At 43.3% G+C, this 16,572-nt stretch overlaps 2 protein-coding genes across 2 annotated transcripts in view; one reads left to right on the plus strand and one right to left on the minus strand.

Moving 5' to 3' along the window:
• The window catches only part of retreg3 (reticulophagy regulator family member 3), a 59,569-nt gene extending 57,231 nt beyond the window's left edge, over window positions 1-2,338 (minus strand). Inside the window, exon 1 of the mRNA XM_043721583.1 lies at window positions 2,058-2,338. Within this exon, the coding sequence (XP_043577518.1) occupies window positions 2,058-2,284 (227 nt within the window). The 5' untranslated portion in view covers window positions 2,285-2,338. The remainder of the gene's footprint in view (window positions 1-2,057) is intronic.
• Window positions 2,339-2,348: 10 nt separating this feature from the next.
• tubg1 (tubulin, gamma 1) overlaps window positions 2,349-16,572 on the plus strand; it is an 80,645-nt gene continuing 66,421 nt past the window's right edge. Inside the window, exons 1-2 of the mRNA XM_043721584.1 lie at window positions 2,349-2,643; window positions 14,922-15,034. Of these exons, the coding sequence (XP_043577519.1) occupies window positions 2,526-2,643; window positions 14,922-15,034 (231 nt within the window). The 5' untranslated portion in view covers window positions 2,349-2,525. The remainder of the gene's footprint in view (window positions 2,644-14,921; window positions 15,035-16,572) is intronic.

The raw sequence follows: 16,572 nt of genomic DNA on the forward strand, positions 1-16,572 counted from the left end.
ACTTTAAGTCTTCATTGGACAAGCATATGGACGTATATGGAATAGTGTAGGCTAGATGGGCTGCAGATCGTTGTGCTGACCTGTCATACCATCGAGAACGAAGGGCTTTACTGTGCTGCAATGTTCTATGTTCTATTGAGTTACACCCCATCTACCATCGCCAGAGAAAAAGATCAGGAAATGGCATCACCAACCCAAAGAAACCCAAACATATAAGTAGAAAGCAGGAATCATGTACAGTGCTTCGCCTGAGGCCCATTGAAGATGTTATCTAGTAGGGTGACGAAATGTCTGGAAGTGAACCTTCCAGCTCAGCGAGCATACCTACATCCAAAAACTTTCTAAGCAATGCAGAGGATCACAGGGAGCTTGGAATGTATAAGGTAATGGGGCAGGCACATAAACTTGTGAAGCTGGCCTCCCAAATATACTCTTTTTTGGAGGAGGTTCAGACTGTCGAAAAAGGGAGTTTATGCATAAACAATGCATTACCCAAGTCATGTCATAGAGTTAATCACTGCTAACACTCAGGTACTTCAAACTTTGATGAGCCAACACATTTAATGCTGTTTTGCTAACTAACAACATTTGACAAGCAGGAGGCTGGAAGAACACAGCAAGCCAGGCAGCATCAGGTGGTGGAGAAGTTAAACGTTTACGTGTAACGATTCCTAAGTATTTTCACCATTTTGTGGTTTTAGCAAGGCAGGAAGTTTTTAGAATACAGAACAATATAGATGGGTTGGTCAAATGGACTAAACATTGAGGAGAAAGTGAGGTCTGCAGATGCTGGAGATCAGAGCTGAAAATGTGTTGCTGGAAAAGCGCAGCAGGTCAGGCAGCATCCAGGGAACAGGAGAATCGACGTTTCGGGCATAAGCCCTTCTTCAGGAATGAGGAGTTTGTCCAGCAGGCCAAGATAAAAGGTAGGGAGGAGGGACTTGGGGGATGGGCGTCGGAAATGCGATAGGTGGAAAGAGGTCAAGGTGAGGGTGATAGGTCAGACTGGGGTGGGGGCGGAGAGGTCAGGAAGAAGATTGCAGGTTAGGAAGGCGGTGCTGAGTTCGATGGATTTGACTGAGACAAGGTGGGGGGAGGGGAAATGAGGAAACTGGTGAAATCCGAGTTCATCCCTTGTGGTTGGAGGGTTCCTAAATGGAAGGTTCGGTTTCAGGCATTTCGTCGCCATACTAGATAACATCAGCAGTGAGGCTCCAATGAAGTGCTGGTGTTATGTCCTGCTTTCTATTTATGTGTTTAGGTTTCTTTGGGTGTTTTGTGATGTCACTTCCAGTTATTTTTTTCAGAAGATGGTAGAGTCAGACTGGTTCTATTTCTAAAGTGGAATTTAGAAGATATTTCATGGATTGACTGCCTTTAGGTTATACATTCTATTTTGCTCAAAAAATGTACGTGCAAATATATTACAAATGAGGTTCTGGGATTTACACATTAAAGAACAGAAACTAGCAAACCTATTCTAAAAAAGATGAACGATTTAATCTGGTTTGTTCAATATATCATTTCAGCTGCATGACACTAATCTTTTGCAATAATTTCTGTCTCATGATCTTGCTTCACAACCACCTAATGAAGAAGCAGCGCTTCGAAAACTAGTGCGTCCAAATAAACCTGTTGGACTATAACCAGGTGTTGAGAGATTTTGGCAGCGTGTCTAATAATCAGGAAGCACAGTTATATGGCGTTTTCGAGAGGATTAGAGATTTTTTTCCATCTACACTGTTTCTTAAAAGATCGGCCGAGCCAGGAACTTTCAGGACTTGTAAGAACTACGTACATGAACACTTGAAATGCCATAAAATTTAAGGCTACCGGTTAAGAGCTGGAAAATGGAATTGTAATAGATGAGTGTTGGATGATCGGCACGGACACGAAGGGCCTCTTTCTGCGTTGTAAAAATTCTACAACTGTCTTTGACACTAAGGTACTGGTCACTATTTTTCGGGGGCAGAGAGAATTCTTTTCCAACCAACAACATAGTCCCATCCGCACCGCCTCCCATACCGTCCCATCCCGGACCACCACCCCGCCTTTACCAGAAGCTGGCGTTGACGCTGAAGTATAGAACCAGGCTGTGCAGCGGCCTCTCCCACACCAACACACTCTGCCAGTAAGTGAGCACGGGCTCGTAGTGACCTAGGATGCGGAGTAGCTGCTGCTGCCGGAGCCGTTGGTCAGGCTCGGTTTTTGGGCCTGGAGTTGGAGCCGAGGCCAATGTCCAGTCGCTGCCCTCAGGCCCCGCATTCACTCGCTCGGCATCCATCTTGGTGACGCACAGACCACAAATGAATATTAATCGACGTCATGAATATTGATAGCAAATATGAATATTAATTAACTACGTTGATATTATTGACAAAATGTAAATAAGCATTTGCTCGGCTCGTGAAACAGGTTTAGAAAGTTGTAAGACACACGTCCCGGTTTTATTTTGCTAAGCACGTTGTCTATCTTCGAGATGAATCTGAGCTGAATCGGATAATTGAGAATGGATCCATTTGACAATGCGCCGTCAACGGGCTTTGGTGTTGCTCTGCGCATGCTCTGTGTGGTTGGCGGGACGAGCGGCGGCGATGCCTCGGGAAATTATCACTTTGCAGCTCGGCCAATGCGGCAATCAAAGTAAGGCAGTAGCCGGCGGGGAACGGGGCTGTGAATGGTAATATGGTGGGCGAGCTGGTTAGTTATTGGATATTCCGTATTGCCTTTAGTCGTGGTGTGGAGGAGGATAGTGTGGGCCCGGCTCGGGCCTGATATGAGGCCGCGGCGGATATTAACACCCGCGGGTCGAGTTACAGTTAGTGAGGGGCCAGCATAGAGCGCAGCCCGGCAGAATCCAACAAGTGCCCTCCGGCCATGTGAATTCCTGTGGTACACCAACTCTCTTGCTACTACGAATATCTGCTCTAAAACTCAACAATAGCCTTTATATTGTAAGGCGGATTTAGGACAGGAACATTTCTTCAGTGGTTCCAAGCAGTTAGAAGAGGCTGGTGCAAATGATTGGGTTTAGATAATAAACTGAAATGAAGTGAAGCTACTGGAAAGGCAGCTGGATCAAGGGACAGCCAGAACAGCGGGTTAACGAACAAGACATTGCTATCTCGAATGAATGAAGGGAAGGGTGGAACATTGAAATACACGAGTCTAGAAGTGACAACTATCTGAAAGTTGTTAACAGCAGGACACAATATTTTTTTGAGATGGAAGTAGCTTTTGTAACGAAAACGTTCAACTTATGACATTGGTTCGTGCAAAATGCCAGAGATGAACGTAGCATAAGAAATGGGAGCTGTAGTAGACTATTCGGTTTTGTCAAGTTTTCTCCACCGCTCAATCTGATCAGTGACCTCAACACCATTCTGCTGCTTGTGTATTATATTACTTAATTTTCTGAGAGACAAAACGCAACCCAGTGGGGCATGAAATCCCAAAGATTCACATCCCCGTGAGTGAAGAAATCTCTCTTCATCTCAGTCTGAAACAATCAATCTCTTATTCTGCAACGATGTCCCCATGTTTAGATTCCCCAGCCAGAGGAAACAACTTCTGAGAGAACCCTATGAAGACCTTTCATAAACTTGAATGAAAGGTGATTTCATAGAAACGTTTTGTTAAATTCCGAGAGTGTAGACTGAATTTACTCAGCCTTATACTATTTGACAACATTCTCCTCCCAGGAACCAATCAAATGAATCCACTGTACTACCTCCAGTACAAGTATATCCTTATTGAAATATAAAGAGACCAAAGAGACTTCTTTATCCTTGCAGTTCAATTCTCAGTTCAATCTAATCTAATCTAAACTTCTCTTTTAGAAAGTGGATATCTTCCCTACATTATAGTCTATCTGCTATCTTCGAGCGCACTCACTTAACTTGCCTGTATTTTGGCAGCTTTTCTCACAAGTTCTCACAGTTTACCCTTCAAACTGACTTTTTATCATCAGAAAACTTTGATACATTACTCTTGTTACTTTTTATTAAAGATATTAATAAAAGTTTTAAATAGTCAAGGCCCCAAACCCAGATTAACAGTCTGGAGGACACAGCTTGCCATACTGAAAATGCCCTTTTGTATCAATGTCTGCTTCCTGTTTGTTAACCGATCCTCCATCCTTGCTAATATTATTCCCAACTCCATGACTGCTTATCTTATTGCCCTTTTTTGTGACAACTTATCAAATACGTCACGTTAGTCACAAGGTCCAATTGAACTGCATTCCAGGTTGCTGAAAGAAATTCTTTTTAGATAGCAGCGGATCTTGATTCAAGTCCAAGGGTATGTAGTGACTTCTCTGAGAGGGTTGATTAGAAAATATCTGCTTTATAATCTTCTAGCCTTTGCAAGATATGGCAGATGTGCCAGAGGAATGAAGGGTGGCAACTGTGTCATGCTTTATTCAAGCAAGTGTGCAAGGGCATTCCTAATAATTACAGGCTGGACAGTTTAAAATTTGTAGTATATAGAATTTTATAAACAAAAATTGAATAAATAAATTCAAAAAGCACTTAGAAAGCTTTGAGGCTTAACAAATGTACTTAAAAGTTTTGATAAAGAAATAGAGAATGTTCATGAATGGAAAGTGATAGAAGTTACCTGTATGGATTTTAAGTAATCCTTTAGTAATACATCATTAAAAGGATGGTTATCAAAATTGAGGTTCATGAATTAGTAGTATCAAATGGAGTAAAAGGAATTGGCTTGGGAACAGAAAATACCCAGTGGCAGTTTTTCAATGTGGAAGATGGTAGATAGTGATGTCCAGTAAGATTTGGTGGCAGGACTGCTGCTTTTCTCATTTGGATACCATAGGTTGCTCATAAGTTGACTATCAATGCTACAAAAAATTCCCCCAACAGAGGACTTGTACTCCTAGTATAAAATGTGAACAGTTGGTGTAGGTGGTCACCATTTTGAGATGTAAGAGAAAGAATGTAACATTTGTAATTCAAATTAACTTAACATTTTATTTCTGAAATAATTCTACAGGGATAGCTTTAACGAATTCATAGAACATAGAACATAGAAGAATACAGCGCAGTACAGGCCCTTCGGCCCTCGATGTTGCGCCGATCCAAGCCCACCTAAACTACACTAACCCACTATCCTCCATATACCTATCCAATGCCCTCTTAAATGCCCATAAAGAGGGAGAGTCCACCACTGTTACTGGCAGGGCATTCCATGAACTAACGACTCGCTGAGTGAAGAACCTACCCCTAACATCAGTCCTATATCTACCCCCCCTTAATTTAAAGCTATGCCCCCTTGTAATACCCGACTCAATACGCGGGAAAAGGTTCATACTGTCGACCCTATCTAACCCCCTAATCATCTTGTACACCTCAATCAAGTCACCCCTAAACCTTCTTTTCTCTAGTGAAAACAGCCCCAAGTGCCTCAGTCTTTCCTCATACGATTTTCCTTCCATACCAGGCAACATCCTGGTAAACCTCCTCTGCACCCGTTCCAATGCCTCCACATCCTTCCTATAGTATGGCGACCAAAACTGCACACAATATTCCAGATGCGGCCGTACCAGAGTCTTATACAACTGCATCATGACCTCAGGACTCCGGAACTCAATTCCTCTACCAATATTGTTTAAAAATCAATTGTTTATTCATATTGTTTAAAAATCATCAAATGAATTTTCTTTGGCATTTGACACAGTTCATTTAATTCATTCTGATAGGCTCATCATAAAGATTCTACTCTGGGTCAGATTGATCACTTTCAGTATCATAATTATCCACCTGCAAGAAATTATCTTCACTTCATTTATTAAATTGGACAGACAAATATTTTGTGCATTGATAACATCGCATTATTTGTTGAAGCAGCCTTTCAAATCGTCAAGCAAGGCAGCACCCATATTTTCACTTTGTGAAGGTTTTTGTCAATCATTCACCTATTCTATTAAAATCAAACATGATCATTGAATGGTTTGATGCAGCATTGGTTCAAAGATTGGACTATGGATGTCAGGCTGTCCTGGTATGACTGCATTTGGTGTTATTTCTTCACAGGCATCTCTTGAGTCTCGTTGGTAAAATAGGATCTGAATCTATCCCATACAAATATGATGCACTCCTTTACAAATGCATATTTTACATGTTATTGCCATTCATTTATGTAGTGTGAATGTTACTTGCCCCCTATCAGCCTGAGCTTAGATGTTAGGAGAAAGTGAGGACTGCAGATCAGAGTCAAAAAGTGTGGTGCTGGAAAAGCACAGCTGGTGAGGCAGCATCCGAGGAGTAGGAGGGTTGACATTTCAAGCATAAGCTCTTCACCAGGAGATTCAAGCATAAGCTCAAAACATCGCCTCTTTTCCTGCCTGACTGGCTGTTTTTTTTCAAGCTTGGATGTTGTCCTTTCTTGCTGCACATGGGCATGAGTGCTTCAGTATCTGAAGAGTCTGATCTGATGCTTAACATTGGGTGATTATCAGCGGACATACCCTCTCCTAACTTTATATTTGGAAACCCATTGATGTAACAGCTGAAGATGACTTGGTATTGGAGTTTACTCTGAGGAACAAAGACAACGAACATTACAACACAGGAACAGGCCTTTCAAGCCTGCGCCGATTCAGATCCTCTTTCTAAACCTGCCACCTATTTTCTAAGGATCTGTATCCCTTTGCTCCCTGCCCATTCATGTATCTGTCTAGATACATCTTAAATGATGCTATTGTTCTCACCCCTACCACCTCCGCTGGCAATGAGTTTCAGGCAATCAAGAACTTTCCACGCATATCTTCCCTAAACTTTTCTCCCCTCATTTGAACTCGTGACCCCTAGTAATTGAGTATTCCACTCTGGGGGAAAACGTTTCTTGCTATCCACCCTATCCACACTTCTCAAGATTTTGTAGGCCTCAATCAGGTCCCACCCCAACCTCCCCCTTTCCAATGAAAATAATTCTAATCTACTCAACCTCTCTGCATAGCTAGCACCCTCCATACCACATCCTGGTGAACCTCCTCTGCAACCTCTCCAAAGCATCTTCATTCTTTTAGTAATGTGGTGACCAGAACTTTCCCCGTATTCCAAATGTGGCTGATCCAAAGTACTATACAACTGTAACGTGACCTGCCAAATTTTGTACTCGCGGTGGCACAGTACTTAGCACTGCTGTCTCACAGCGTCAGAGACCCGGGTTCAATTCCTGCCTCAGGCAACTGTCTGTGTGGAGTTTGCACATTCTCCCCGTGTCTGTGTGGGTTTCCTCTGAGTGCCCTGGTTTCCTCCCACAGTCCAAAAAATGTGCAGGTTAGGTGAATTTGCCATGTTAAATTGCCCGTAGTGTTAGGTGAAGGGGTAAATGTAGGGGAATGGGTCTGGGTGGGTTGCTCTTTAGAGGGTCAGTGTGGACTTGTTGGGTCGAAGAGCCTGTTTCCACACTAAGTAATCTAATCTAATCTACCCCATCCGATGAAGGAAAGCATGCCGTATACCGCCTTGACCATTCTACTGACTTGCATTGCCACTGTCAGGGAACAATGGACCTGAACATCCAGATCTCTCTGTATATCAATTTTCCCAGGACTTTTTCATTTACTGTATAGTTTGCTCTTTCAAAATGCATTACCTCATATTTGTCCAGATTGAACTCCATTTGCCATTTCTGCCTAACTCTCCAATCTATCTATATTCTGCTGTATTCTCTGTCAGTCTTCCTCACTATTCGCTACTCCACCAATTCTAGTAACATCTGCAGACTTTGAAGTGCTTTGAAAGGCTGGTCATGCCATTAATGCACTCCAGCCTTCCCACTACTCTTAACCCACTCCAACTTGCCTATTGGACCAACAAATCCATGTCAGATGCCATATCACGTGCTCTTCACTCCTCCCTAGAACATCTTGACACTAAGAACAGCTACCTAAGAATCCTACTCATTGACTACAGTTCAGCCTTCAACACTATTATCCCTCGAGACTGATTGCTACACTTAGTGATCTCGTACTAAGCCTCACTCTCTTTGTAATTGGATCCTCAGTTTCCTGACCCACAGACCACAATCAGTGAAAATTGGGGACAACATTTCATAGTCACATACACTCAACACTGAAGCCCCCCACAAGGAATGTGTACTCAGTCCCCTACAGTGCTCCTTGTATACCCATGACTGTGTCGCCAAATACCAGACTAAGGCCATTTGCAAGTACACTGATGACGCCACCATAGTTGGTCGAATCTCAGATGGCGATGAAACAGACTACAAACAGGAGGTGGGAGACCTGGAAAAATGGTGCACTGCGAACAACCTAGCTCTCGATGCCAGCAAAACCAAGGAACTCATATTGACTTTTGGCGAGATGTCACTCATATCCCCCTCCACATTAATAGTACAAAGGTGGAACGAGTAGAGCATGTCAAGCTCCTGGTAGTGGTTATCCACATCAAGCTTTCTTGGACTCTTCATGTGGATGCACTGGTTACAAAGGCCCAACAACGTCTCTTTTTCCTCAGACAGCTGAGGAAATTTGGCAATACCCTTGCCAACTTTTATAACTGCGCCATTGAGAGCATTCTGTTTGGATGAATCACAACCTGGTGTGGCAACTGTACCATTCAAGATCGGACACAGTTATAGAGAGTGGTGAACTCGGCCTGGACAATCACAAAGGCCAACCTCCCATCAATAGAATCCATCTACCAGGCCTGCTGTCAAGGAAAGGTCACCAGCATTCTCAAAGATCCATCCCACTCTGGCTATGTTTTTCTCCAACCTGTACCATTGGGGAGAAGGTACAGAAGCCTGAACACGCGCACCAGCCGGTTTTGCAACAGTTTCAATCCTACTGTTGTTAGAATACTGAGTGGACTCACAAACTCTTAACATTCGCCTGTACCTGTGTTTGATCCACTAAAACCACAGTTATCTTTCTTTGTGCTAGGTATGACTCCAAAAAACTGAGGTTTTCCCCTTTTATTCCTGTTGACTTCAGTTTCTCTAGGACCACTTGTTGCTATATTTTTAATATGGTCTTGGTGTCACCAGCAGTCATTCTTGTTTCATAACTGGAATTCAGCTCTTTTGGCTATGTTTGAACCAAGGCTGTAATGAAATCAGGGGCTGAGTGGCCCTGGCCGGACCCAAACTGGGTGTCAAGAGCTGACTGTTAGCACTCTAAATGACCTCTTCCGTGCTTTGCTGAACATGGAGAGTAAACTAGATTCTGGATTAGTGGTGCTGGAAGAGCACAGCAATTCAGGCAGCATCCGAGGACAGGCAATAGAGTAGTACTTGACCGGGTTAGAATTGTTTCCTGGCTTTTCTACATATCCATTTTCTACAATTTCTGATAGCTGTAATGCTGCACCATCTACATTTACCTTTAAACTTGCTTTGTCCTTTGTTCTTTTGCAAGTGGGCCCATTTCCATTAGTTTGAGCACCATGCGTTGTCTGCTTTGTTTGGGCATGATTTAAGTTTCCATGCATCATCTTGGCAACATAACGCATATTACTTGCTGGATCCCATGCACGGAGAATAGCCCTTAAAGTGAGTTTATTAGCTGAAAAGGAGTGTTAATTTGATTTATATGTCGAATATAGTCCAAACATGCATTTTGGGGACAAGAAAATAGTCTTTCATATCGGGGCAATCTGCATACTACAATTTACGTTAAATGTCTTGAATATTGAAATACAAAGTAATATTTTGATATTTACTAATAATACCAACTTGGAGGTGTGATGACAGTGAGGATAGTACCAATTAACTGCAACAAGACATAGGTTAGGAGAATTGGCTGACAAGTGTCATGAAATTTAAGTATGAGGTGACACACTTTGGCAAAAGAGATAAGGCAAGGCAATCTAGTCTAAGTTGAACAGTTCTAAAAAATGTACAGGGATAAGGAACCCAGGATTTTGAGTCCATAGTTCTTTGGAGGTGGTAGGGCATATTGAGAGGACAGTTGGTAACAATTATAAATATAAGGTAATGAAAGATGCATAAAGATTGAGTGAGGCTTGTGCTACAGTATTGTATTCAATTCCGGTCATCATACCATAAGGAGAAAGTGAAGATTATTGAGAGGGAGGAAAGTAATTTGCCAGAAACGTTAGAGAGATTAGGGGTTTTAGTGACACTGAGAAGCTAGGAATTGACTTGGAGCAGGGGAGATTAGGGAGGAATTTGATAAGAGGTATAAAAAATTATGGTGCTGGAAAAGCGCAGCTGGCCAGGCAGCTTCCGAGGAGCAGGAGAATCGACGTTTTGGGCATAAGCCCTTCTAAGGTGGGGGAGGGGAAATGAGGAAGCTGGAGAAATCTACATTCATCCCGTGTGGTTGGAGGGTTCCTAGGTGGAAGATGAGACGCTCTTCCTCCAGGCATCGTGTGGTCAGGGTCTGGCGATGGAGGAGGCCAAGGACCTGATGCCCTTGGTGGAGTGGGAGGGGGAGTTAAAGTGTTCAGCCACGGGGTGGTTGGGTTGGTTGGTGCGGGTGTCCAAGAGGTGTTCCCTGAAACATTCCACATGTAGGCGGCCTGTCTCCCCAATGTAGAGGAGACCACATTGGATGCAGCGGATACAGTAAATGATGTGTGTGGAGGTGCAGGTGAATTTGCGACGGAGATGGAAGGGTCCATTGGGGCCTTGGAGGGAGGTGAGGGGGGAGGTGTGTTTTGCACTTCATGCGGTTGCAGGGGAAGGTGCCGGGAGTGGAGGTTGGGTTGGTTGGGGATGTGGACCTGATGAGGGAGTCGCGGAGGGAGTGGTTTTAGATTACTTACAGTGTGGAAACAGGCCCTTCGGCCCAACAAGTCCACACTGACCCGCCGAAGCACAACCCACCCATACCCCTACATTTACCCCTTACCTAACACTACGGGCAATTTAGCATGGCCAATTCACCTAACCTGTACATTTTTGGACTGTGGGAGGAAACCGGAGCACCCGGAGGAAACCCACGCAGACACGGGGAGAACGTGCAAACTCCACACAGTCAGTCGCCTGAGGCGGGAATTGAACCCGGGTCTCTGGCACTGTGAGGCAGCAGTGCTCACCACTGTGCCACCGTGCCATCCACGGTGGCACAGTGACCGTTCCGGTCTTTCCGGAATGCTGATAGGGGTGAGGAGGGAAATATATCCCTGGTGGTGGGGTCTGTTTGGAGGTGGCGGAAATGACTGAGGATGATACGATGTATCCGGAGGTTGGTGTGGTGGCCGGTGAGGACCAGTGGGGTTCTGTCCTGGTGGCGATTGGAGGGGCGGGGGTTCAAAGGCGGAGGTGCGGGAAGTGGCGGAGATGCGGTGGAGAGCATCGTCGACCACGTCGGAGGGGAGATTGCGGCCTTTGAAGAAGGAGGCCATTTGGGCTGTTCAGTAGTGGAATTGGTCCTCCTGGGAGCAGATGCGATGGAGGCGAAGGAATTGGGAATATGGGATGGCGTTTTTACAGGGGGCAGGGTGGGAGGAAGTGTAATCTAGGTAGCTGTGGAAGTCAGTCGGGTTTGTAGTAAATGTCTGTGTTGAGTCGGTCGCCCGAGATGGAAGGGGAGGGAGGGGTCTGAGACGGTCCAGGTAAATTTGAAGTCGGGATGAAAGGTGTTAGTAAAGTGGATGAACTGTTCAACCTCCTCGTGGGAGCACCAGCCTCATTCCTGAAGAAGGGCTTATGCCCAAAACGTCGATTCTCCTGCTCCTCGGATGCTGCCTGGCCTGCTGCGCTTTTCCAGCAGCACACTTTTCAACTCTGGTCTCCAGCATCTGCAGTCCTCACTTTCTCCTGTATAAAAAATTGTGACCAGTTTGGATAAGGTAGACAATGTTAACTGATGGTAGAAAGACTAATGGATACAGATTTAAGTCAAGAGAAACAGGGTTGTTGCAAGGAAAAACCTTTTTTCATGATTGTCATCAACTGTGCACAAGATTGGAGGGAGTGGAAGTACTGGGTGATTTCAAAAAATATATTGGATGTGTAAGTGGAAAAAAACTTTGGGATGTAGTGGGTGAATGAAACTGATCATATTCGTCTACAGTGAATTGAACTAAATTCAATGGATTGAGTGGCTATCTGTTGTGTTGTAATGACTCTCCTACTCTGTTCATTCCAACCATTTCCTGGTGATAGTGAGTTCCATATTCCTACTGTTGTCTGTTTATAAGTTTCATGAGATGTGGGTGTCATTGGCTGGGCCTGCATTTATTGCTCATCTGAGTTGCCTTTGAGAAGGCGATAGTGAGCTGCTTTCTTGAACTTCTGCAGTCCTCAGTTATAGGAACACCCACAGATGCTGTTAGGGAGGTAGCGCCATGATTTTAACCTTGCAACTCTGACAAAACAGTGATATATTTCCAAGTCAGGATGGTAAGTGGCTTGGAGAGGAACTTGCAGGAGTGATGTTTCCATATATCTGTTGCCTATGTCCTTCTAAATGGAATCATTCATGGTTTGGGAAGATGCTGTTGAAGGATCTTTGGTGAATTTCTGCAGTTCATCTGGTAAATAGTAAAGACCGCTAATGCTGAGCATCAGTGGTGGAAGGAGTTAATGTTTGTGGAAGTGGTGCCAATCAAGCAGGCAGCTTTGTCCTGGATGGTGTTAAGCTTGAGCATTGTTGGAGCTGTGCTCTTCCAGACAAGTGGGGATTATTCCATCATATTCCTGATTTGTGCCTTGTAGATTGTATGAAGAGTCAGGAAGAGGATACATTTCAGAATTGTGAGCCTCTGACCCACCCCTTAGCCACACTTTTTTTTTTTACGACTAAGCCAATTCAGTTTTTCGTCAATGGTAGCCCTCAGGAAGTTGATAGTGGTGCGTTCAATATGGTAATGCCATTGAATGTTAAGGGTTACTCTTTAGATTCTCCGTTGTTGGAGATGGGCATCGAGTGGCATTTGTGTTGTGCAAATATTACTTGGCATTCTTCAGCCCAGCAAAGATGTGGCACTGTAAGTAGTGACATATAAACGTTTCACTGTATTCATTTGAGTACGTGTCAATAAAGCTAATTCAATCCAACATGGAATCTGACAGGCAGGCATAGAGTCATAGAAATGTACGTCATGGAAACAGACCCTTCGGTCCAACTCGTCCATGTCAACCAGATATTCCAACCCAATCTAGTCCCACCTGCCAGCACCTGGCCCATATCCCTGCAAATCCTTCCTATTCATATATCCATCCAGATGCCTTTTTAAATGTTGCAATTGTACCAGCCTTCACCACTTCCTCTGGCAGCTCATTCCATATACATACCACCCTCTGGTGAAAATGCTGCCCCTTAGGTCTCTTTTATATCTTTCTCCTCTCACCCTAAACCTATGCCCTCTAGTTCTGGACTCCCCCACCCCACGGAAAAGACTGTCTATTTATCCTATCCATGCCCCTCATGATTTTGTAAACCTCTATAAGATCATCCCTCAGCTTCCGACGCTCCAGGGAAAACAGTGCCAGCCTGTTCAACCTCTCCCTATAGCTCAAATCCTCCAACCCTGGCAACACTCCCTAGGACCTTACCATTAAGTGTATGCGTCCTGCTAGGATTTGCTTTGTAGACAGTGAAAAGAGGAAGATGTGCTTTCTCAAACTACACGAGGACCTGAATGACCATTAGTCCCAGAAGTCAACTATTCCCAACTAAAAGCAAAGGTTCAGCAGCAACATTCACCATGGGCACAACATTCAATAAAAAGGTATCCCCGCCCCTGGAGCATGTGGACACCAGGACAACTAGGAGAAAGTGAGGACTACATGCCGGAGATCAGAGTCAAGAGTGTAATGCTGGGAAAGCACAGCAGGTCAGGCAGCATCCGAAGAGCAGGAGAATCGACGTTTCGGGTATGAGCCCTTCATCAGGAATCCTAAAACGTCGATCCTCCTGCTCCTCGGATGCTACCTGACCAGCTGTGCTTTTCCAGCACCACACTCTTCGACAACAAGCAATAACAAATTACACACGCGCCCTTAGAAGACCTAGGCACTTTAAAGATTGTGTGGGCAGAATACAAAGAAAAAAAAACATATCCTGCTAATGCATAATGAGTTGCATTAGACACCATAAATGTGCTTAACTTGAAACTTCAAATTATATTGCATGCAGGTTTATCTTTTTATAAAATAAATGTTTGGAGCAGTGCCTTTGAGCATTGTGGCTTGCCATAGTCACAGAAGCTTGAGAGCAGAAGCCATTTTGCCCACCACTTGAGCAGGTTTAGATTTGAAGTGTTTGTCAAGGGGTTGCAGTGTTGGAGGTGGTGGGAAGAGAGTTGCATATGAGAATGAAAATTTTAATATTGATATGTGGCAAGTCTAAAACCAATTTACTATAAACTGTGTAAGGGCTTCCTGATTTATGCTCATACTTAGGAATGCAATCCCCTATAGTGGTATGATTTTAAAGATCTGACATACAACATTTTGTGTACTTACAAATAGCTCCTTTGTAAATATTTTCCTGTGTTGTGTTATGACTTGTGTACAAATCAACTTGCAAATGGAACCTGGGGACTGCCTGTGGCAGGAAATTTTATAGTTCAGTTTTTTTTTCCTAATCATTCAACTTTTCCTAACACCTAACCTGTTTAATGAGGGTTGTGCTGAAATTGAAAGTTGTGTTGCTAAGGGAAGGAAGGGATAGAATTTAATCATCATCACCACTCTTCCTTCCTTCCTGTTTCTAAGACTGCTTGACAAGTTTGGATAAAATGATGATGTCTGCAAGAGTAATGTGACATTTGTATAGAGAGAAAAAGTAACATTTTTTCCAACTCTTTAAATTGAAGTTATTTTTTGGTTAATATATTCTTGCTGAAAATGTCACCTCTGGAAAGGGATTTCTAAAACAAAAAAAAAGGACGTTTCATTTAAATGTAAAGATATACTTTGGAGACTACTTTCATTGTGATCTTCATGTGTTTTCACAGTTGGCTTTGAATTCTGGAAGCAGCTTTGTGCAGAACATGGTATCAGCCCTGAAGGAATTGTTGAAGAATTTGCCACTGAGGGTACTGACAGGAAGGATGTCTTCTTCTACCAGGTAGCCTACATGTCCCCTTCTATATCATATTAAAAACCAAGGTTTGGTTTTTCGTGGTCTCTACTGTATCAGCATCATTGTCTTCTCTTTAATGCATAATCAACTTTGATCCCCTGATAATCTTATTCTTGACTTCTCCTGTTTCTGACACACATGCTGTTCCTTGGCAACATCATTCACAAATATAGCTTCAGGTTGTTCATGTGTGTTGATGACTCCAAGCTCTACCTCACTACTTTCTCATGTCCATCACTCTCTTTAAATCATCAGAACACTTAAATGACATCCAGTGCTGTGCGCGTGTGTGTGTGTGTGTCTAAACTTATATATATAAAAATATATTATAAAAAGAGAATATGCAATATAGACAAGAGTTTCTAAAATCATCATAAATTGTTGTAAAAACTCAATTGGTTCACTTAATATCCTTACATGGTCTGGCCCATATAGGGCTCTGGAGCTGCAACAAAGTTATTGAATCTTAACTGTCGTGTGAAATGATCTAGCAAGTCACTGATGTTAGGATGAGATGTGAAGGCTCAGGGCAATTGAGAGTTACAAGGTAGCCAGGAAGACCTAAAGAGAGTGCTATGACAAGCGAGGAAGGGACATGAGAAGTTGTTGGCGGATAAGATTAGTGAAAACCCTAAAGCTTTCTATAGGTATATAAGGGATAAAAGAATGACTAGGGTAAGATTAGAGCCAATCAAGGACAGTAGTGGAAAGTTGTGCATGGAGTCAGAGCAGATGGGGGAATTGCTAAATGAATATTTTTTATCAGTATTTACATTGGAAAAAGACAGTCGAGGAGAATACTTAGAAACAGGCTACTAGACTAGATGGGATTGACGTTCACAAGGAGGAAGTGTTGGAAACTCTGGAAAGTGTGAAAATAGATAAATTCCCTGGGCCAAATGGGATTTATCCTTGGATTCTCTGGGATTTCAGGGAGGAGATTGCCGAGTCTTTGGTTTTGATCTTTGTATTGTCGTTGTCTACAAGAATAGTTCCAAAAGACTGGAGGATAGCAAATGTCATTTCCTCTTTCAAGAAGGGGTGTAGAGACAACACTGGTAATTATAGACCAGTGAGTCTTACTTCAGTTGTGGGTCAAGTGTTGGAAAAGGTTATAAGAGATAGGATTTATAATCATCTCGATAGGAATAAGTTGATTAGGGCTAGTCAACACTGTTTTGAGAAGTGTAGATCTTGCCTCACAAACCTTATTGAGTTCTTTGAGAAGGTGACCAAACAGGTGGATGAGGGTAAAGCCATTGATGTGGTGTATATGGATTTCCGTAGGGCATTTGATAAGGTTCCCCCCGGTAGGCTATTGCACAAAATACAGAGGCATGGGTTGAGGGTGATTTTGTGGTTTGGATCAGAAATTGGCTAAATTAAAGAAGGCAGAGTGGTGGTTGATGGGAAATATTCATCCTGGAGTTCAGTTACTAGTGCTGTGCCGCAAGGATCTGTTTTGGGGTCACTGCTGTTTGTTATTTTTATAAATGACCTAGATGAGTGTGTTGAAGGGTGTG

This window comes from Chiloscyllium plagiosum, chromosome 31 (genome assembly GCF_004010195.1).
Source record: "Chiloscyllium plagiosum isolate BGI_BamShark_2017 chromosome 31, ASM401019v2, whole genome shotgun sequence".
Lineage (NCBI taxonomy): Eukaryota > Metazoa > Chordata > Chondrichthyes > Orectolobiformes > Hemiscylliidae > Chiloscyllium > Chiloscyllium plagiosum.